At 39.8% G+C, this 24,390-nt stretch overlaps 1 protein-coding gene across 9 annotated transcripts in view; it reads left to right on the top strand.

Annotated features, from left to right (window-relative positions):
• neo1a (neogenin 1a) overlaps positions 1-24,390 on the top strand; it is a 479,989-nt gene that overhangs the window by 401,703 nt on the left and 53,896 nt on the right. For all 9 annotated transcript variants that reach the window (XM_061887530.1, XM_061887535.1, XM_061887537.1 and 6 more), the window contains exons 13-16: positions 10,889-11,033; positions 17,406-17,516; positions 17,590-17,784; positions 19,108-19,203. In XM_061887530.1, the coding sequence (XP_061743514.1) occupies positions 10,889-11,033; positions 17,406-17,516; positions 17,590-17,784; positions 19,108-19,203 (547 nt within the window). The remainder of the gene's footprint in view (positions 1-10,888; positions 11,034-17,405; positions 17,517-17,589; positions 17,785-19,107; positions 19,204-24,390) is intronic.

The raw sequence follows: 24,390 nt of genomic DNA, 5'->3' as shown, positions 1-24,390 counted from the left end.
ATTGCAAAAGATTCAGCAACACAGATGTCCAGAATACTGTGTAATTATGCGATTAAAGCAGACTACTTATAGCTTGGATCGGGCTGGAAAATAATGTCCGCTACAACCCGAGACGTCAAACGCACGCGTCATCATACCGCAACGTTTTCAACACGACACTTGACGGGAAATTTAAAATCGCAATTTAGTAAACTAAAAAGGCCGTATTGGCATGTGTTGCAATGTTAATATTTCATCATTGATATATAAACTATCAGACTGTGTGGTCGGTAGTAGTGGGTTTCAGTAGGCCTTTAATCCCCAATTCCAACCCTTGATGCTGATTGCCAGGCAGGGAGGAAACTTCCCATCTCAACTTTTTTAGGTTCTGATCATTTTTTATTTTTTTTAATGTAAGATTGATCCGATATCGATTCCCATTCAGATACATTAGATTCAATTTCCGCGAAAACGCAGAAACCTACATTTTTAAACAGTCATTTCCGCGTCAAAATATCAAAGCATGTTTGGTTTTTTTCAATCAAATATCAATAAAAACACGATCCAAACAAAATTTGTTGACCAATTCACTTCAGCCGCAGGTACTCTCCGTTCTTCTTGCTTCGACCTTGCACTCAGTTGCAGGGGGGGCATTGAAACAAGCTCGCTAGTTAGCTAACCATCGAGCTAGCCTGCTGGTTATCGCCACTGTTCGCTCTCCAGCTCTCTACTTTGCTGCTGATCATATTTGGAGGATTACAATCCAAACACTTCACGGTGGCAGAGGGGTTAGTGTGTCTGCCTCACAATACGAAGGTCCTGCAGTCCTGGGTTCAAATCCAGGCTCGGGATCTTTCTGTGTGGAGTTTGCATGTTCTCCCCGTGAATGCGTGGGTTCCCTCCGGGTACTCCGGCTTCCTCCCACTTCCAAAGACATGCACCTGGGGATAGGTTGATTGGCAACACTAAATTGGCCCTAATGTGTGAATGTGAGTGTGAATGTTGTCTGTCTATCCGTCTTGGCCCTGCGATGAGGTGGCGACTTGTCCAGGGTGTACCCCGCCTTCCGCCCGATTGTAGCTGAGATAGGCGCCAGCGCCCCCCGCGACCCCGAAAGGGAATAAGCGGTAGAAAATGGATGGATGGAATCCAAACACTGTTGTTTCTGAACCAGTTGGGGTTCTAGAGCAGGGGTCCCCAAACTAAGCACTTATTTCTTTCTTTTTGGTGTTAAAGCTAGTTCAGCAAGAGACACAGAGTAAAAAACAGTACGAAAAAAAAATATATATATATATATATATATATATACCGTATTTCCTTGAATTGCCGCAGGGCATATGGTATGCGCCTGCCTTGAATTACTGCCGGGTCAAACTCGCTTCCCAAAATAATTAGCGCATGCTTAGTATTACCGCCTGGTCACAGTCGTGACGTCACGAGTGACACTTCCCCTGTCATCATTTTCAAAATGGAGGAGGCTGATTTCAATACCGGTCATTTGAAATCGCATAAAGGGAAGAAGATTAAGAGCTATACAGTAGGATTTAAGGTCCAAGCTTACATCACACTCAAATTTTTACTGCATACCTTTGGTAAGTGCCGGAGTGAGAAGAGGTTTTAAAATAATTAGCGCATGCTTACTTTTACCGCATGCCTTTGGTAAGCACAGGAGTGAGAAAAGGGTTTTAAATTGATTAGCGCCTCGGCGGCAATTCAAGGTAATATTGTATGTGTATATATATACATATATATATATATATATATATATATATATATATATATATATATATATATAAATATATCATACTTGAACGCCTCCCTAGGGAGGTGTCCCGGGCACATCCGACCGGCAGGAGGCCACGGGGAAGACCCAGGGCACGTTGGGAAGACTATGTCTCCCTGCTGACCAGGATCCCCCAGGGGGAGCTGGACGAAGTGGCTGGGGAGAGGGAAGTCTGGGCTTCTCTGCTTAGGCTACTGCCCCCACGACCCGACCTCAGATATGCAGAAAAAGATACATTTATTTTGTTTCAACGTGTCCTTTCTAATCCATTTTCTACCGCGTGTTACTCTTGGTGTCTCCTAGCCGCTCAGGCAAATAATATTGTATAAAAATACATTTTTCCATTGATAGTGACAGCAAGTGGCTCTCTCTCTCTCTCTCTCTCTCTCTCTCTCTCTATATATATATATATATATATATATATATATATATATATGCATGTATGTATGTATTTATACGTATATATATATTTTTTTATATATATATATGCATGTATGTATGTATATATATATATATGTGTATATATATATATATATTTATATATATGTGTATATATATATATATATATGTATGTATGTATATATATGTGTGTATATATATATATGTGTGTGTGTGTATATATACAGGGGTCCCCACACTTTATATATATATATATATATATATATATATATATATATATATATATATATATATATATATATATAAAGTGTGGGGACCCCTGTTCTAGAGTATTTATTAGTAGCCATGGAGAAGGTATATTTTTGACGTGACGGATGTAAACAGAGGTCAAGGACATCGGAAGTATATTACCTGAGGCGGGTGTGGTTACAGGATAGAGCTGCCAAATGGGAAACGTTTTCTGAGTTCTTCGCATGCATCCATCCATCCATTTCTACCGCTTGTCCCTTTTTGGGGTCGCGGGGGGTTACATTACATTATCTACTAACATAACAAATCTTCAGTACATTAAATGGGACATGTGAGTGTCAAAAAGACAGCCAAGAGAGGATAGTCGAGGAGGATGAATATAAATGTAGTGTAGAAATGCACTCAATTGCAGGAAATGTAGTTTTGATTTTCAAGATGTTCTATCGGGGCTCGGTGGCAGCACTGATAGAAATGTACACCTTTTTTTTTTTTTTTTTCAGTTTTCCACTTTTTTCCTCACATCCCTGTCGAACTAAATGTTGAATGGCAAGTAATTTAAATACCGGTAAACACAATTTTTAAAAAATTCACAAAGCTTATCTTATCTCGGCGTGGCGCGATAGATGCAGCGTCCGTGCCAGGAACTTGTGGTTTCCAGGTTCAATTCCAGCTTCCGCGATCTTCGTCACCCTCGACACGTCACTCTTGCTAAACCGTGGTTAGCGCCTTGCATGGCAGCTTTGCACCATCAGTGTGTGAATATGTGTGTGTGAATGTGGAAATAGTCTCAAAGCGCTTTGATTATCTTGAAGGTAGAAAAGCGCTATGCAAGTATAACCCATTTACCAGTCTTACTAAATGTAGAATTTGCTAGTATAGTTGTAAATCCGATAACGTATTGAATGCTACATGAAAAAGCAAAACAACAATTGGTTCCCATTTAAATCATTTGTGGTTTGCTTTCAAAGCCTTCCTGTATTCAGACAATATATTTGATGTTCAAACTGATAAACTTTTTTTTTTTTTTTCGCAAATAATCATTAACTTTAGAATTTGATGCCAGCAACACGTGACAAAGAAGTTGGGAAAGGTGGCAATAAATACTGATAAAGTTGAGGAATGCTCATCAAACACTTATTTGGAACATCCCACAGGTGTGCAGGCTAATTGGGAACAGTTGGGTGCCATGATTGGGTATAAAAGCAGCTTACATGAAATGTTAAGTAAGTCACAAACAAAGATGGGGTGAGGGTCACCAATTTGTAAGCAAATTGTCGAACAGTTTTAGAACAACATTTCTCAACGAACTATTGCAAGGAATTTAGGGATTTTACCATCTACGGTCCGTAAAATCATCAAAAAGTTCAGAGAATCTGGAGAAATCACTGCACATAAGCGATGCTGTTACGGACTTTTGATCCCTCAGGCGGTACTGCATCAAAAACCGACATCAGTGTGTAAAGGATATCACCACATGGGCTCAGGAACACTTCATAAAACCATTGTCAGTAACTACAGTTGGTCGCTACATCTGTAAGTGCATGTTAAAACTCTACTATGCAAAGCAAAACCCATTTATCAACAATATCCTGAAACGCCGCCGGCTTGGCTTGGCCCGAGCTCACCTAAGATGGACTGATGCAAAGTGGAAAGGTGTTCTGTGGTCTGACGATTCCACATTTCAAATTATATTTGGAAACAATAGGACGTGGTGTCCTCCAGAACAAAGAGGAAAATAACCATTCGGATTGTTATAGGCGCAAAGTTTAAAAGCCAGCATCTGTGATGGTATGGGGGTGTATTAGTGCCCAAGGCATGGGTAACTTACACATCTGTGAAGGCACCATTAATGCTGAAAGGTCCATACAGGTTCTGGAGCAACATATGTTGTCATCCAAACAACGCTATCATGGTTATTTCAGCAAGACAAGTGTTACAACAGCGTGGCTTCGTAAAAAGAGTGCGGGTACTTTCCTGGCCCGCCTGCAGTCCAGACCTGTCTCCATCGAAAATGTGTGGCACATTATGAAGCGCAAAATACGACAGCGGAGACCCCGGACTGTTGAACGACTGAAGCTCTACATAAAATAAGAATGGGAAAGAATTCCACTTTCAAAGCTTCAACAATTAGTTTCCTCAGTTTCCAAACGTTTATTGAGTGTTGTTAAAAGAAAAGGTGATGTAACACAGTGGTGAACATGCCCTTCCCAACTACTTTGGCACGTGTTGCAGCCATGAAATTCTAAGTTAATTATTATTTGCAAAAAATAAAATAAAGTTATGAGTTTGAACATCAAATATGTTGTCTTTGTAGTGCATTCAACAGAATATTGGTTGAAAAGGATCTGCAAATCATTGTATTCCATTTATATTTACATCTAACACAATTTCCCAACTCATATGGAAACGGGGTTTGTACTAATGATTGTCACACACACACACTAGGTGTGGTGAAATTTGTCCTCTGCATTTGACCCATCCCCTTGTTCACCCCCTGGGAGGTGAGGGGAGCAGTGAAGTGAATTATATTTATATAGCGCTTTTCTCTAGTGACTCAAAGCGCTTTACATAGTGAAACCCAATATCTAAGTTACATTTTAAACCAGTGTGGGGTGGCACTGGGAGCAGGTGGGTAAAGTGTCTTGCCCAAGGACACAACCGCAGTGACTAGGATGGCAGAAGCGGGAATCGAACCTGCAACCCTCAAGTTACTGGCACAGCCACTCTACCAACCGAGCTATGCCACCCCAGTGAGCAGCTATGCAGTGAGCAGCAGCGGTGCCACGCTCGGGAATGCTTTTTGACGATTTACTGTAACCCGCAATCTCAGGGGCAGACACTCTAACCACTAGGTCACTGAGTAGGTTAAATTTAGTATCATTTACTACATTAGGTATTGATTGTATCCACAATTTACGGTAAAGGGTTAGCGGTTAGTTTCTTGTGTCATCCTGTTTGATGCTTGTGTGTAGCATGCTTAGCCATTCCTTTTCGTCTAGTACTCCAGTGATAATGTTAGGTGGAAGAAGCTTAGTTTATTTTCCGCCATGGTGGTGGGGATCAGTATCTTAGAACAGTGGTCCCCCAACCACCGATTGGTACCGGGCCGCAGAAGAATTTTTTCTAAAAAAATAAAAATAAAAATAAAAAAATATATATATACATATTTTTTTTTTTCATTAAATCAACATAAAAAACACAATATACACTTCCAATTAGTGCACCAACCACAAAAACCTCCCTTTTTCATGACAAAAACGTCCCTTTTTAATGACAAAGAGGGAAAAAAAAATTTTTTTTAAAAAAGGACACCACCCCCGGCCCGCGGACAAATTAAGCGTTGACCGGTCCGCGGATACAAAAAGGTTGGGGACCACTGTCTTAGAAGCCTCTTCGCACTGTGGATTGACAAAGTTTTCATTGGATTTTGCGCTCAATCTGGAGCTGGTGTTCTGGCAAGACACGCACCCTCCTGGAATTCATGCAACCCTGGAAAAGTAATTGTGTTTCCCTGAGTGCGCTTCTTTTTTCGAGGAATCTTTTGCATGAGTAAAATCTTTAGCACAGGGGTCACCAACGCGGTGCCCGCGGGCACCAAGTAGCCCGTAAGGACCAGATGAGTAGCCCGCTAGCCTGTTCTAAAAATAGCTCAAATAGCAGCACTTACCAGTGAGCTGCCTCAATGTTTTAAATTGTATTTATTTACTAGCAAGCTGGTCTCGCTTTGCTCGACATTTTTAATTCCAAGAGAGACAAAACTCAAATAGAATTTGAAAATCCAAGAAAATATTTTAAAGACTTGTTCTTCACTTGTTTAAATAAATTCATTTATTTTTTTACTTTGCTTCTTCTAACTTTCAGAAAGACAATTTGAGAAAAAATACAACCTTAAAAATGATTTTAGGATTTTTAAACACATATACCTTTTTACCTTATAAATTCCTTCCTCTTCTTTGCTGACAATTTAAATCAATGTTTAAGTAAAAAAAAATTGTTATTGTAAAGAATAATAAATACATTTTAATTTAATTCTTCATTTTAGCTTCTGTTTTTTTGACGAAGAATATTTGTGAAATATTTCTTCAAACTTATTATGATTACAATTCAAAAAAATTATCCTGGCAAATCTACAAAATATGTAGAATCAAATTTAAATCTTATTTCAAAGTGGATTTTAACCTATTTAAAACATGTCATCAAAATTCTAAAATTAATCTTAATCAGGAAAAATTACTAATGATGTTCCATAAATTCTTTTTTAAATTTTTTTCAAAAAGATTCCAATTAGCTAGTTTTTCTCCTCATTTTTTCAGTTGAATTTTGAATTTTTAGAGTCGAAATTGAAGATAAACTATGTTTCAAAATTTAATTTTCTTTTTTTTCGTGTTTTCCCCTCTTTTAAACCGTTCAATTAAGTGTTTTTTCATCATTTATTCTCTACAAAAAAACTTCCGTAAAAGGAAAAAAAAATGTACGACGGAATGACAGACAGAAATACCCATTTTTTATATATATAGATTTATTTATTAAAGGTAAATTGAGCAAATTGGCTATTTCTGGCAATTTATTTAAGTGTGTATCAAACTGGTAGCCCTTCGCATTAATCAGTACCCAAGAAGTAGCTCTTGGTTTCAAAAAGGTTGGTGACCCCTGCTTTAGCACATAAAGCACATTTTAAGACGTATATGTAAAAATATTGACCCACAATCGGGACAAAATATAGTCAAAAATATTCATGCATTTACAAAATAACCGACAGTAACACTGGAAAAGTATGGAATCTTTGCTCTTTTTCAGAGCGGCGCATTTTCTCCTCATCCTTCTTTGACTGTCTTTAAGAGTTGCTTGAACTTGGTTCAAAGGAAAAGAATGCACAAATATAACAGACACAAGTAATTATGAGGCTGATAAAATGGAAGCAAGCTAAGCCACTTAACACAAATGTCATTTGTGCATTTTCTTCAATGGGGCGTGTATGTGTGACATGTTTATGCAGTCAACCTTTTGTGTGACAGCGGGGATGCATTAATTCATTCATCAACTCCTCGCGCATGCTGAGACCCCTCCTCCGTACAGTGCTTCCGGAATGCGAGTGGCCCAGCCAGAGCTCCAATTGATCATCTCTGGAGAGATCTGAAAATGGCAGCAAACCAACCGTGTGGCTGCAGAAAGGAATAGTCCAAACTGGCCAAAGACAGGCGTGCCAAGCGTGTGGCATCGTATTTAGAAAGACATGAGGCTGTAATGGTCGCCAAAGGTGCATTAATAAAGTATTGAGCAATTACTATGAATATTTATGTACAGGGCTTCACGGTGGCAGAGGGGTTAGTGCGTCTGCCTCACAATATGAAGTTCCTGCAGTCCTGGGTTCGAATCCAGGCTCAGGATCTTTCTGTGTGGAGTTTGCATGTTCTCCCCGTGAATGCGTGGGTTCCCTACGGGTACTCCAGCTTCCTCCCACTTCCAAAGACATGCACCTGGGGATAAGTTGATTGGCAACACTAAAATTGGCCCTAGTGTGTGAATGTGAGTGTGAATGTTGTCTGTCTATCTGTGTTGGCCCTGCGATGAGGTGACGACTTGTCCAGGGTGTACCCTGCCTTCCGCCCGATTGTAGCCGAGATAGGCGCCAGCGCCCCCCGCGACCCCGAAAGGGAATAAGCGGTAGAAAATGGATGGATGGATGGATTTATGTACAAACCCCGTTTCCATATGAGTTGGGAAATTGTGTTAGATGTAAATATAAACGGAATACAATGATTTGCAAATTGTTTTCAACCCATACTCAATTGAATGCACTACAAAGACAAGATATTTGATGTTCAAACTCATAAAATGTATTTTATTTTTGCAAATAATAATCAACTTAGAATTTCATGGCTGCAACACGTGCCTAAGTAGTTGGGAAAGGGCATGTTCACCACTGTGTTACATCACCTTTTCTTTTAACAACACTCAATAAACGTTTGGGAACTGAGGAAACTAATTTGTGAAGCTTTGAAAGTGGAATTCTTTTCAATTCTTGTTTTATGTAGAGCTTCAGTCGTTCAACAGTTCGGGGTCTCCGCTGTCGTATTTTACGCTTCATAATGTGCCACACATTTTCGATGGGAGACAGGTCTGGACTGCAGGCGGGCCAGGAAAGTACCCGCACTCTTTTACTACGAAGCAACCCTGTTGTAACACATGGCTTAGCATTGTCTTGCTGAAATAAACCGGGGCGTCCATGATAACGTTGCTTGGATGACAACATATATTGTTCCAAAACCTCTATGGACCTTTCAGCATTAATGGTGCCTTCACAGATGTGTAAGTTACCCATGCCTTGGGCACTAATACACCCCCATACCATCACAGAAGCTGGCTTTTGAACTTTGCGCCTCTAACAATCCGGATGGTTATTTTCCTCTCTGTTCCGGAGGACGCCACGTCCTTGGTTTCCAAAAATTTGAAATGTAGACTCGTTAGACCACAGAACAGTTTTCTACTTCGCATCAGTCCATCATAGATGGTGTTTCTGGGTATTGTCGATAAATGGGTTTTGCTTTGCATAGTAGAGTTTTAACTTGCACTTACAGATGAAGCGACCAACTGTAGTTACTGACAGTGGTTTTATGAAGTGTTCCTGAGCCCATGTGGTGATATCCTTTACACACTGATGTTGGTTTTTGATGCATTTCCTCCTGAGGGACCAAAGGTCCGTAATATAGTCGCTTACGTGCAGTGATTTTTCCAGATTCTCTGAACCTTTTGATGATTTTACGGACCGTAGATGGTAAAATACCTAAATTCTCGTTGAGAAATGTGTTCTAAAACCGTTCAATAATTTGGATACAAATTGGTGATCCTCGCCCCATACTTGTTTGTGAATTACTTAGCATTTCATGGAAGCTGTTTTTATACCCAATCATGGCACCCACCTGTTCCCAATTAGCCTGCACACCTGTGGGATGTTCCAAATAAGTGTTTGATGAGCATTCCTCAACTTATTTAGTATTTATTGCCACCTTTCCCAACTTCTTTGTCACGTGTTGCTGGAATCAAACTCTAAAGTTAATGATTATTTGCACACAAAAAAAAGGTTTATGAATTTGAACATTAAATGTGTTGTCTTTGTAGCATATTCAACTGAATATGGGTTGAAAATGATTTGCAAATCTTTGTATTCCGTTTATATTTACATCTAACACAATTTCCTAACTCATATGTGTGTTTGTGTGTGTGTGTGTGTGTGTGTGTGTGTGTGTATATATATACGTGTGTATCTGTAAATATATACGTGTGGTGTGTGTTTATTTGTGTGTTTATGTATATATATATATATATATATATATATATGTGTGTGTGTGAGTGTACGAATTACGCACCTCAGCCAAGACGAAGTAAAAGTCGCATTCAGTTCACATCTTTAGACTGAATTCACATTTGAAAAGATGAAATTGCAATCGGATTCAGGACTACCTTCTGACTCCTGAAACGCATGCGAAAAGATCACATTTGAAGCACTTTGGAGTGTTCAGATTGGCCAAAAATATCTGATCTGTGTCACATGAGGGCAAAAAAATATGACTTGTTGTCCAGCGTAAAAGGAGCCAAAGATAGAGAATGGCTGACAAGACGAGTTGACTTTGTTTATTTAATGGACCAAACACGCTCAGGTTCTAAGATCGATATACAGAGTGAACCCTTTTGCACTCCGTTTGAAAGAGATAGACAAAGAAAACAAATAGACACGGACATGGCAATTTATTTGTGTTTATTTTAATTTATGATATTTGATTATCGACACAAGCCTAGGCCCAGTACACCTTAGACCGTATCGCCAATCAATTCCAGAGCGCACATATTGACTAATGTTGAAAAATGGAAGCACTGTGAACACTTTCGGGGTACACTGTGTCGTTTTATTTTCAGAAATCCAAATGGTGACGCCTTCACCACAGCTGGATTCCCCTTAGGGGCGATGGACAGCTGACCAGCGCTTAGACAGCAGCAACCGGCCTCTGTAGCCCCCCCCCCCCTCCCTCCCCCTCTCTGTTGCAAGTTTTGTTGATTCTATGTAACATGTTTATCTGTGCTCTGACTGAGGTTTTTTTTCCTCAGCCTCAGTCTGAAACCCCTCCCCGGAGTCCAGCCTTTGACTGAATATCTTTTTACTATTCAACAACCCCCCCACCCCCGCTCCCACACGCCATACGTTGGCAGAACCGTCAGCGATCCTTTTTCTGTCTACCTTTAATATTTGACTGATATTGAATGGGATTGTGCCAAAAATGTCAACTTCCCCTCTGGGATTTATAAAGTGATTCTGATTCTGTATGAACAGCAGTGTGCAGAGTTGGCCTTTAAGCTTCAGTCGCACATTTACACCTGCAGGATTTGTCTTTTATGCAGCCCTGCACGGAGGAGATGTAATAGTCCATGCTACACAACAGGAACGAAGTTTGTTGCACTGACTCTAATTCGCTCCCTCCGCAGAGCATCATGCTACGGTGGCAGCCCCCGCCGTCAAACTCCCAGAACGGGGAAATCACCGGCTACAAAATCCGATACCGCAAAGGATCACGACGAAGTGAGACAGCGGAAACCACCGGGGGAACCCAGCTTTCCAAGCTCATTGACGGTAATGGACACTGACTTGTTTCGTTCTATTGTGGTCAAAGGGGAAATTTTCAAAACCTGGTTCTTTTTTTTGTGACAAAATGTTGAGCCTTGTCTTGAGTAACTGAAGCAAGTAGACATTGCTCTGGAAAATAGTCATTCTGTCCACATAATGAGACCACTGTCCAATTCTAATTCTTTCCTGCAAATATTTCCAATTGGTCTCACTAACTTTGATGTTTTTCTAAGACCGGATGACTTTTCCCCTCTGAGCTTCAGTTGGGATCAAAATTATTCAACCCCCACACAATTTTGGTGTTTTAGCAAGTAGGACATTTATTCCGTATTTTGTTTATAGTCATATCAAATAAAGATGCATTAAATAGACGAATGCAACTGGAATTACAACATTATATTTTGTAACATACCAAACAGTATCATTTCTCTTAATATCTCATTGACAAAATATTCAACCCCTTGAAGATCATAGCTCTAAAGAACAGAATTTGAATAAGGTCTTTTCAATCAGGTGTTGAAAACACCTGTAAATGTGATTAGAACCATAACGAGCAACAATTAAACTGATTGAAAAAGACTGTGACGCTCAGCTTCCTGTAGATGGTCAATGGTGTATTTGCAACATGCTGAAGTCCAGGGAGTGGTCAAAGAAGTCAGGAGAGGAGGTAATTTCTCTTCGTAAGAAAGGATATGGATATAAGAAAATAGCAAAGACATTACACATTCCAAGAGACACAGTTGGGAGCATAATTCGCAAGTTTAAAGCTAAAGGCACAGTGGAAACACTACCTGGGCTTGGTAGAAAGAGGATGCTGTGTGCAACTGCTGTCCGGTATTTGAAGCGTACAGTGGTGAAAAACCCCCGGGTAACAGCTGAGGAACTACAACAGGACATTGCAGAGGGGGAACGCAGGTTTCATCCCAGACAATAAGGCGCGCACTACGAGATGAAGGCCTCCATGCCAGAACTCCCAGGCGCACCACACTTCTGACTACCAGGCACAAGATAAATGGACTCCAGTATGCCATAAATCATCTGGACAAAGGTTTTGAGAAACAGTTCTATGGAATGATGAGACAAAAGTGGAACTCTTTGGGCCTATGAATCAACGTTATGTCTGGAGGAGAAAAAATGAAGCTTACAAAGAGAAGAACACCTTTCCTACTGTTAAGCATGGTGGGGGGTCAATCATGCTCTGGGGCTGTTTCTCTGCCTCAGGTACAGAGAATCTCCAGCGCGTTCACGGCTTTGTGAATTTTATTTCCTAGCAGGATATATTAGCTGCAAATGTCATGAAGTCAGTGACGAAGCTGAGGCTTGGGAGACGTTGGACCTTCCAACAGGACAACGATCCCAAGCATACCTCCAAATCAACATCAGAGTGGTTGCAGAAGAAGGGCTGGAAGACTCTGGAGTGGCCTTCACAGTCGCCAGACCTAAGTCCTATAGAAAAGCTGTGGTGGGACTTGAAGAAGGCAGTTGCAGCACGCAAGCCCAAGAATATGAATGAACTGGAGGCCTTTGCCCAAGAGGAATGGGCTAAAATACCTGTAGATGGTTGCAAGAAGCTTGTGTCCGGTTATGTATCACCTTTGAAGGATGTCATTACTGCCAAAGGGTGTTCTACTAAGTACTAAAGATGCATGTAACTAGGGGGTTGAATCATTTTGTAAATGAGATATTAAGAGAAATGTCCTTTTTTGGTATTTTGTAAAATACAGTGTTACAATTTAAGTTGCATTTGTCTATTTGACACATCTTTATTTGATATGACTATAAACAAAATACAGAATAAATGTCCAACCTGCTAAAACACCAAAATTGTGTGGGGGTTGAATAATTTTGATCACGAGTGTAACCGTCCTTGACATTCATAGCCAAGATCTTTTCCTTCATTTTGAACTTGTTTTTGTGCTTGGTCTGTTTATTTCCTTATACAACATCCTAAATTACTCGTAACATGTCGCAATGAAGTCGTCTTGTACCGTCACCCCCCTCGCAGCCAACGCTAAAATCAATCAGCGATTAATATTAGATGTCGGCTCGGCAGCTTGTAAGTGGATTGACCTCCCGCTGTGTGCTGCATCAAAGGGAATATGCACTTAAAAGTTGAATATATCCATATTCAAACCTTCTGGAGGCGAGAAACAGAGGGGTGTTTGTTGGTTGAAATGATTTTTAGAGGAAGATGTGGCCTAGGGGGCATGGGCGTCTTGGCAGGCTTTAGAAAAAACCTCAGGGGTGGCCTGAAATAGTTTTGTTGCTGGGAGAACATATTGAAAGATTAACATGTTGGGACAATGGTTCATTTGGGGTTGTTTTTTTGTTTTTTTTGCAAATATAAAAGCAGCAATAGGTTATATTAACGCTCACATCAAAACTAAAGCCGCCACCCAGTAAAAAGTTTTCACGCGTAGTTTTGTCTCCAATGAAACTGTTTCCTTTCACTAACATGCTCTAATGCAGGGGTCACCAACCTTTTTGAAACCAAGAGTATTCTTAGATACTGATTAAAGCGAAGGGCTACCAGTTTGATACACACTTAAATAAATTGCCAGAAATAGCCAATTTTGCTCAATTTACCTTGAATAAATACATTTATATATATAAAAAATGGGTAGTTCTGTCTGTCATTCCGTCGTACATTTTTTTTCCTTTTACGGAAGGTTTTTGGAAGAGAATAAATGATGAAAAAAGAACTTAATTGAACGGTTTAAAAGAGGAGAAAACAGGAAAAAAATGAAAATTTAATTTTGAAACATAGTTTATCTTCAATTTTGACTCAATTCAACCGAAAAAAATGAAGAGAAAAACTAGCTAACTCGAATCTTTTTGAAAAAATAAAAAAAATAATTTATGGAACATCATTAGTAATTTTTCCTGATTCAGATTAATTTTAGAATATTGATGACATGTTTTAAATAGGTTAAAATCCACTTTGAAATAAGATTTAAATTTGATTCTCCAGATTTTCTAGATTTGCTAGAATTTTTTTTTTGAATTTTAATCATAATAAGTTTGAAGAAATATTTCACAAATATTCTTCGTCGAAAAAACAGAAGCTACAATTAAGAATTAAATTAAAATGTATTTATTATTCTTTAAAATTAAAAAAAAAATACTTGAACATTGAATTAAATTGTCAGGAAAGAAGAGGAAGGAATTTAAAAAGGTAAAAAGGTGTACTGTATTTCCTTGAATAGCCTGCCTTGAATTACTGCCGGGTCAAACAAACCCCCCAAATTAATTAGCGCATGCTTACTTTCACCGCCGAGTCAAATTTGTGACGTCACAAGTGACGCTCCCCCTGTCATCATTTCCAAAATGGCAGAGGAGTTTTTTTATGCTTTTACTATGTGTAAACCAGGGGTCTTGTTCCACAGCCATACAGATCACACTGTTGGTTGTGATATAAAACAACTTTAACACTCTTACTAATATGCGCCACACTCTGTGAACCCACACCAAACACATTTTTGGAGATCATTGGCTTTGTAACACATTATAAACGCAACATAAGAATTACCCAGAATTCCAATGCATCCATGACTCTTGGCTATATTATACACCCCACTAGCCCCAAACCCTGTTTGAGTTTTGTCTCTCTTAAAGTAAAAATGTCTAGCAAAGCGAGACCAGATTGCTAGTAAATAAATACAATTTAAAAATATAGGCAGCTCACTGGTAAGTGCTGCTATTTGAGGTATTTTTAGAACAGGCAACACGTTGGTGACCCCTGCTCTAATGTATTTCTGCACATTTGTAGCATATAAATCAATGTTTTATTCAGCATTTTATTTTATTATTCGTCATGAAGGCAGATTTAGTATTATTTGGTATGTGGTTAATAGCAGAGGTGTCCTGGTTGGATATTAATATCAGTCCGATATCAGCAGAAGAAGTATCAAATTACAGCGCTACCTCAATTTATGAACCCCTATTTTTGCAAAAGTTTCCGTTTACGAAATTTTAGACGGAGCCAAATATTCTTCCATGTGCGAACCAACGCTTCTTTCGGTCATTCTTTTGTGCCCCACCCGCAGCCTAAAAGCAGGGCGTAGCATATTTGGGTCACTTGCTGCCCGGTGCGTCGGTTGAGGTGGGCAGGTTTGGGGGGCGGGCGGGGTTTGGTGCTAGCGGGGGTGTATAATGTAGCCCAGAAGAGTTCGGGATGCATGGAATTCTGGGTAATTGCTCTGTCGTGTTTATGTTGTGTTACAGTGCGGATGTTCTCCCGAAATGTGTTTGTCATTCTTTTTTGGTGTGGGTTCACAGTATGGCGCATATTAGTAAGAGTGTTAAAGTTGTTTATATCACAACCCTCAATGTAACCTGTATGGCTGTTGTCCAAGTATGCCTTGCAGTCACTTACGTGTGTAAACAGAGGCTGCATACTACATGTGACCGGCTGGCACGCAGATAGCAAGGTGTAAAAGCGGGCACGACGACAAGTATTAGAGAACTGTAAAGGCATTGCCATCACGGCACGCCCTCGATTTTGTCGATCAGGGGAAATCGGAGAATGTTGGCCACGGGTGATTTCTGGGAGAGGCATTAAACTCCAGAAATCTCTCGGGATAATCGGGGGGGGTCGGCAAATATCGTTAGAGTGATCAAAGAGCCGCTTGCGGCTAAGGAGCCGCGGGTTGCCGACCCCTGCTGTAGCACATACTGCACTTATATGCATGAAAACACTCACACAGACATCACACATGGGACGGTTTAGTAGGTAAAAACAGTTTTTGTTACGCTGTAAAACTTTGAAACGTTGCTTGAAGTTTTGAATGAAGAATCCATTAATGAGTAAAAACGCTATGGATGGCTACAAGACTGAACGGCACTCTACTTCCTGCTGAAAGGACTACCGGTAAATGGAGGCATCCTGCAGAACCTGCAGTGAGCAAAGTCGTCCAAAAGATGGCGTCATAGCACAAACAAATAAAACACATTCTCAGCATATTTGCTTGTTAGTTGTTTTTTTTAACGTTTTCTTTTAGCCATCAGCAAAGAAAAATCCATAAATTAGCCACTCCATCTTATAAGCCGCAGGGTTCAAAGCGTATTTGCGAGGAGTAGAATAATGGTACTCACAAGTATAGAAGAAACTACGAAGCAGAGTTCATACCACAGCAAGTTTTAGTTGTGATATGATCGGACTTATCCGGAAATGTATGGCAAGGCCGACTTATTACACAGTGGAGAGGATCTACACTCGTTTAGCGGAGCCTCTTTCAAGGCACACACGGCCCCGCACACCATTCTCCGTCTGCGCTCCCTTCTAGTCAGTTCCTATTTCCTCAATGTTATTAAAGGCCTTAGTGGCCACATGCGTGGACAGCACCTTTTAGCTCTTATTTCCAAAATTGTGTATTTACACTACTGAATTGGGGTCTTATGCCGACATATGGACACTTATACTGTCATGTGGTGGTGTCAGAAGAGTATAACATACAATGGAATTTGGAAAAAAAAAGTGTAAAAATGGTCAGTCTGTTGGTGACGAACTCCAAGATGCAGAGAAGGAGGCAGGCATTGAATAGGGAAACATGATTTAATTAAATACTAAGACAACAACAAAACCAAAAGAGTACAAACAAAAAGCGCGCATGTGGGCGGATAACAAACGAAGGGAGCTAGCATGGGAGCTAGAAAAATAAAAGGGAACTTAGCATGGAAGCTAGCAAGAATCGAGCAGGAAACAGAAGTCGTACATGTAATATAAGAACAAACTTGGAAGTAGGGAACAAAAGGCAGTAAACTAAAAAACGCAATCAAATAAAGCTTACCGCAACGCAGCGTTGACAAGACAGAATACGACACGACAGGTAGCATAGACAAGAGTGACATCAACAAATCAATAATCCAGCACTGACTGAAAGACAAAGCAAGTACAAATAGGAGTGTGCTGATTGACACCAGGTGTGGCCAGGTGCCGATCAGCTGCAGCTGAGGGGAAACAAAGCACTCGGAGACAAACAGGAAGCTGAACCAAAATGAGAGTGCTGACAGGAAATACTAAACACACAGAGGAAAAACTAAAACACAAACAAACTCATTGGAAAGCCTGACAAAAGTAATAATTTGCGTGTCACTAAACATGAAGGACAAGTGTGTTACTTATGGGCTAAGTACATCATATCAAAAGATGATTCCTAGTTTTTCATTCTAGTTAGGGTCCAATCAGCCCAAATAGCAAATAATAACGAAAGACTCTAACACAAAAATCTGCTTCAGACAGAAAAAGAGCAAATACCATCCTTATTTGAGACATTTAATCTTACTTAGATTTCAGTTTTTGCAGTGCGGGTACTTCCACGGATCGAGTTCATTGAAATCCTAGGACTGAAATGTGACCGATTTGTGTTCCTGTTCCAGGTCTAGAACGTGGGACAGAGTATTCCTTCCGCGTGTCAGCCATAACGGTGAACGGCACAGGGCCAGCCACCGACTGGACCCCGGCAGAGACATTTGAGAGTGACCTGGACGGTAGTGATATTCACCTTTCATACGCTGTCATTCCCAAATAGTTCACCTTATAACCTCTACCTTCCCTCTCCAGAATCACGAGTGCCCGACCAGCCCAGTTCACTTCACGTCCGTCCACTGGTCAACAGCATCGTGGTGAGCTGGACGCCGCCGGAGAACCAGGACATCGTTGTACGTGGTTACACCATCGGCTACGGCATCGGCAGCCCTCACGCTCAGACCATCAAAGTGGATTACAAGCAGCGCTACTACACCATCGAAAACCTGGGTAAGAATTATCCCCTCCTTTTTTCCTCATCCCAAATTTCTCGTCCGAATTCAAACTAGTCAACCTTTGCATTTATTCAAAACATTCAGGTTATCTATTTTTTATATATGAAAAATTCTCGGTTTTGCCGGATTTTCGATAAAACACATTAAAAATTGTTACTACGTCCGCATTTCTCGAACAATTCAAACTGTTTCAAAGTCAGAACATGCTTGTTGTGCGTGAAATAACAAAATATTATCTAGCTAGCTTTTTAGCTAATTATTTTGTTACTTGGCGCATGATAACTGTTCGAATGCTAAGGTTAGCGCACAGAGTCCATTACTTCACTAATATTAACTGTTATAATGCCAATGTTAGCATGTTAACATACTGTCTTTTTAGCTATTTTTGCAGGTTTACACCTCAGTTAAATATTTTGTTTCGTCATTATTGTTAACTGTTAGCATGTTAAGTTTTAGCATGCTTGCTTTTTTGCAAACTTTGTAGGTACACTCATGTTACGTCACTAATGTTAACTGTTAGCATGTTAAGTTTTAGCATGCTTGCTTTTTTGCAAACTTTGTAGGTACACTCATGTTACGTCACTAATGTTAACTGTTAGCATGTTAAGTTTTAGCATGCTTGCTTTTTTGCAAACTTCGTAGGTACACCTCATGTTACGTCACTAATGTTAACTGTTAGCATGTTAAGTTTTAGCATGCTTGCTTTTTTGCAAACTTTGTAGGTACACTCATGTTACGTCACTAATGTTAACTGTTAGCATGTTAAGCTATAAAATGCTTGCTTTTTTGCTTATATTTTAGGTAGACCTCATGTTACGTCACTAATGTTAACTGTTAGCATGTAAACTGTTAACATGTAAATGGTAACATGTTTGTGTCAAATGGTTTTTAAAGTAACATGTGACATGAAAAAAACGAGTATTGTAAAAAAACAAACATAAAAATACATTCAGAAATATGAAAACATTATCTTCTGTCGCTTCTTTTACTCTGTTAATATGTTGTAGTGTGTTGGGAAAATGGTCAGCCGTTTACCCAGCATGCCTTGCTTTTGTTGCAACGTGGGCGTTGGAGTAAGTGATCTCTTGTTCCTTTTATGCACTCTGTGTATTCACTTACCTCTTGCAGCAGGTAAAGAGCATAATGTAGCAAATCGTCCACCTTTGCATATTTGAAGCCTTTGTTGCAGCAAGATGAATTAATTCCTTTAAAAAGTCTCCAGATAAAGTCATCATTTTGAGTTAAGTGTCTCCAGGGTTGTGTCTCCAGGGTTGTACCTCCATTAAAGGCATCCGTTTATCTTCTGTCTCTCTCTCAGACCCCAGCTCCCACTACGTGATCACACTCAAGGCCTACAACAATTTGGGTGAGGGGATTCCTGTGTACGAGAGCGCCATCACCAGGCCGCAGTCAGGTAGGAGGCACGAGTGTCTAACTTGCAGTGGGCCTATGTTTGAATTCTAAGCTAAGATACCCTTTAAAGAGGTCCAATGCACCGTATTTTCCGGACCATAGGGCGCATTAAAACCTCTAAAGGCCTTAGTGGCCACATGTGTGGACAGCACCTTTTAGCTCTTATTTCAAAAATTGTGTACACTACTGAATTGGGGTCTCATGGCCGCTTATGTTAACACTTATACTGCCATCTGATGGCTTCAGAAGAGTATAACATACAATGGAATTTGAAAAAAAAAGTGTAAAAAAAAAAAAGTGCATGTCACTACACATAAAGTACACGTTTGTGTACTTATGGACTAAGTACAAAAGATTATTTTTAGTTTTTATTCTAATTAGGGTCCAATAAGCCCAAATAGCACAAAGAAATACAAAAAAAAGCATGTAAACAAACAGCTTGGGCTTTAAAATGTAAAAGGAGTAATTTTGTATTTATTTTTTTTTAAATGTAAAACACTTCCTTTTGGTCGACATAACATGTAGTGGTGGTTCTTTGTTCAACATGTTGCATGGATTATGATTTACAGATCATCTTCAAGCCGCTTTCTGACGGTCGCTTCCGCCTGTGCAGTTTTGTGGGGGGTCTTATTTACGTGGCTCACCTTTGGCAGCGTCTTCCCCCCGTCATCTTTGTTGTAACGGTGTAGCGTGCAAGGACGGGAGTGGAAGAAGTGTCAAAAGATGAAGCTAACTGTTTTAATGACATTCAGACTTTACTTAAATCAATAACGGAGCAACATCTCCTCATCCGGAAACTACCCCACCGGAAATGTGTCCCGTGAAAAACTGTCCGACCGGAACTCTACTAACTAAAGTTCCTTGGGTGAGTAATGTCAACTCACTACACCGTTATGTTTTAGCACTTTCATGGTGAGTTTACTGACGAATATAAGTAAGAACATTACATTACTTTATATTACAAATGGCAACAGCGGAGGATGAATGTCACATAACACAAGGAGATAGAGAAAAAGAAGAAGCTTATCGACTACAGTGTCCACACGGACTACAAAGGCGGAAGCACGCAATTTTTCAGGATTTTCATACAGAAATACAAATACAGATCAGCATGTACCAGAAGGGAAGAAAAGTTGCTTTTGCATAATATTGTGAAACAAAACGCCAGATAATGTCTTACCTTATACACACACCATAATAATTTAATACGCCGACAATCCTTCAGGCGCTGCGGCTTCATAGCTTACCAAAGTCGTACTAAAACATTTTGATGGATTTTTGAGCGCCGTGTGTAATGTTCTATATTTTCAATGGAACATTTAAAATATTGGTGTTGTTTACTTGAGTCATATTGCCATCATAGTGCAGCCTACACTTATCCCTTATGTTTGACTGCCATCTACTGGTCACACTTATCATTACACCATGTAACAAATTAAATAGCTTCGAGGTCGGTGAGCTCAACCAAACTTATTCCTTACATCAGGCGCACCGGGTTATAAGGCGCACTGTCGAATTTTGAGGAAAAAGAGGTTTTTAAGTGTACCTTATAGTCCGGAAATTACGGTATATTTTTTTATTAATTACTTTTTCTTCAGTAAATTTCATTGTAATTACAAAAGGAGTTTCCCAACTTTTTATTGCAACTTTAACTTTTCCCTGCTATATTATTGCAACAAACTCTTGCAATAAAAAACTCGCATTTTTCATTGCAATATTTTGGGAAGAACGTCTGCAAATTCAGGCAGGTCAATAAAGGCCTGGGGGGACAGATCCATTTCTGTCAGTGTTCAAAGACATTGAACTGAAGATGCATATTTTTTCGGATTTGATGAAAATATTTGCTTTTTGTGTTAAGAGTTGCAAAAACGCTGATAAACATGATTTAAAAAATAATAAAATCACAACCAGGTGTAATGGTATTTGAAAGAATAAGCATTAAAGGAGCTCTAATATTCAAAACCAACTTGTTTTACCTCTTGGTACCTGCTGTTGTGTATTTGGGATCTGCAAAAGTCCCGAAAATTTAAAATCGAACCATGGAAATATTTATGAAACAATATGGCCGTGCTTTATACTTTTTAAACAAGCAATTTGGAATCTGCTCCGTCCTGTGATGTTTTCTGACCTGTGACGTCAGCCGATAATGATATAAAAATACATAAAGTGTAAGGAGAGGTTGCCCTCCCCTGGGTACCTCTGATCACGACAAATTCTCCTGTAAGCCGGTAGTCAGGTTTGACAATTGTTTTATTTGGGCACACGCCACGAGAGCACACTACTCTCGGCGAGTCTCTCTCTCGCTCCAACTCCAACAACGTGTCTCGGACCGGCTGCTGCTCATAAGGGCGACAGGTGATTAGATAACCAGTCCCAGCTGGGCAGTCTACTCACCTTCCACTGGGTTCAAGGCCGGTCCTTCTACACTCAGCTCTGCAGCATGCCCGCAGACCACGCCCCCTCCACATACCGCCACCACCAGACTGAGGCCGGGAAGCCGTCCAGCCACGCCTATTTCCCAACCACGGGACCTCCATGAGTGGTAATGGGCGCAAAGGCGCCTTGGGGGTGGCCACTGGATTGACCAGCTGGCAGTCCGGGCGCACGTCTGCCCGGATGCCTGGCCAATAGAAACAGATTATTACTCGGAGTGATTTATCATACCCCATGTGTCCAGCCATGCGGTGAAAGGGCCTGGAAAACCATTTCCCGACGGCAGGCCCGCAGACCACGCCCCCCTCCACAGCACTATTATCAATAAGTTCCTTCTTTTTCGCTAGCTTATTTTTACGGGGCAGACTTTCTCGTATATGCATATGCATCCTCCGTTGCTGCCATTTCTAATACCTAAGTACCATATAGTTCTAACTTATATCCGTCAGTAGATTCCATATGGAAGTGCTAAAAACTACAACATTTCTGACGGGAAGAAGACACTGTCAAATATTTATGTAGACCACAAGCAAGTGTTTTAAATGGAGGGGAAAAATCATAATATGATCCCTTTAAAACATTGCAACTTTTGCCGCAACTTTTTAAAAAAGCTGCTGTAAAATCAGGCATTTTTAAACCACAACAATCCCGCAGACCACGCCCCCCTCCACAGCACTATTGTCAATAAGTTCCTTCTTTTTCGCTAGCCTCTTTTTGTGGGGCAGACTTTCTCGTATATGCACATGCATCTTCCGCTGTTGCCATTTCTAATACCTAAGTACCATATAATTCTATCTTATAGCTGTCAGTAGATTCCATATGAAAGCGCTAAAAACTAGAAAATTTCTGACGGGAAGAAGACACTGTCAAATATTTATGTAGACCACAAGGAAGTGTTTTAAATGTAGGAGAAAAAAATCATAATATGACCCTTTAAAACATTGCAACTTTTGCCGCAACTTTTTAAAAAAGCTGCTGTAAAATCAGGCATTTTTAAACCACAACAATCCCGCAGACCACGCCCCCCTCCACAGCACTATTGTCAATAAGTTCCTTCTTTTTCGCTAGCCTCTTTTTGTGGGGCAGACTTTCTCGTATATGCACATGCATCCTCCGCTGTTGCCATTTCTAATACCTAAGTACCATATTATTCTAACTTATAGCCGTCAGTAGATTCCATATGGAAGCGCTAAAAACTACAACATTTCTGACGGGAAGAAGACACTGTCAAATATTTATGTAGACCACAAGGAAGTGTTTTAAATGTAGGAGAAAAAAATCATAATATGACCCCTTTAAAACATTGCAACTTTTGCCGCAACTTTTTTTAAAAAGCTGCTGTAAAATCAGGCATTTTTAAGCCACAACAATCACACAAGCGGTGTGAGTGTAGCTGCAGTGCATATGGAAAGTATTCACAGGGCTTCACTTTTTCCACATTTCGTTATGTTACAGCCTTATTCCGAAATGGAATACATTTACTTATGTCCTCAAATTTCAACACACAATACAACCTTTATTTAACCAGATAAGAAACCCATTGAGATCAAGATCTCTTTCACAAGGGTGACCTGGCCAAGAGGTCAACAGCACAAGTCACATATTATATTACATATATTTCACACAATGACAATGGGAAAAAAAATGTATTTTTATTTTGCAAATGTGTTAAAATTTAAGAACCAGGCCAATGCCATCGCTACAGTAAAGCTTGGTGGTGGCAGCATCATGCTGTGGGGGTGGTTTTCAGCAGCAAAAACGAAGAGACTAGTCAGGTTAGAGGGAAAGATGAATGCAGCAATGTACAGAGACATCCTGGATCAAAACAAACGCTTCCCATCAAACCTGAATGAGCTTGAGAGGTGCTGCAAAGAAGATTGGCCAAAGATACGTCTGCCAAGCTTATATTCAAAAAGACTTGAGGCTGTAATTGCTCCCAAAAATGCGTCCACAAAATACTGAGTAAAAATTGTGAACACTTATGTAAATGGGATATTTTTAGTTTTGTATTTTTAATATGTTTGCAAAATTTTTAAGAAAATAAAACTTGTCACATTGTCATTATGGGGTATTTTCTGTAGAATTTTTAAGGACAAAAATTAATGTATTCCATTTTGCAATAAGGCTGCAATATAACAAAATGTGCAAAAAGTGAATACTTTGCGGAATCTTATATTTGATCCAGCTTAAATCTTAATACACAAGGGTTACTCTTTGACGTGTTGTGTTGTGTTGTGTTGTGTTGTTGGGACAAACAACAAGCTTGTTAAACTTCAGATCTCCATTAAAGGCAAAAAAACCATACGTCCTAACTAGAGGTGTGGGAAAAAATGGATTCGAATTTGAATCGCGATTCTCACGTTGTGCGATTCAGAATCGATTCTCTTTTTTTTTTTTTTTAAATCGATTTAAAATTTTTTTTTTTTTTTTAATCAATCCAACAAAACAATACACAGCAATACCATAACAATGCAATCCAATTCCAAAACCAAACCTGACTCAGCGACACTCAATCTGCAATCAACAGAGCAATTGAGAGGAGAACAAACCAAAAGTAGTGAAACAAAAATGAATATTATCAACAACAGTATCAATATTAGTTACAATTTCAGCATAGCAGTGATTGAAAATCCCTCATTGACATTATCATTAGACATTTATAAAAATAAAAGAACAATAGTGTCACAGTGGCTTACACTTGCATCGCATCTCATAAGCTTGACAACACACTGTGTCCAATGTTTTCACAAAGACA

This window comes from Nerophis ophidion, linkage group LG25, assembly GCF_033978795.1.
Source record: "Nerophis ophidion isolate RoL-2023_Sa linkage group LG25, RoL_Noph_v1.0, whole genome shotgun sequence".
In the NCBI taxonomy this organism is placed as follows: Eukaryota; Metazoa; Chordata; class Actinopteri; order Syngnathiformes; family Syngnathidae; genus Nerophis; species Nerophis ophidion.
Note: the sequence above shows the minus strand (reverse complement) of the source record. Positions and strands in the feature narration are given on the sequence as shown.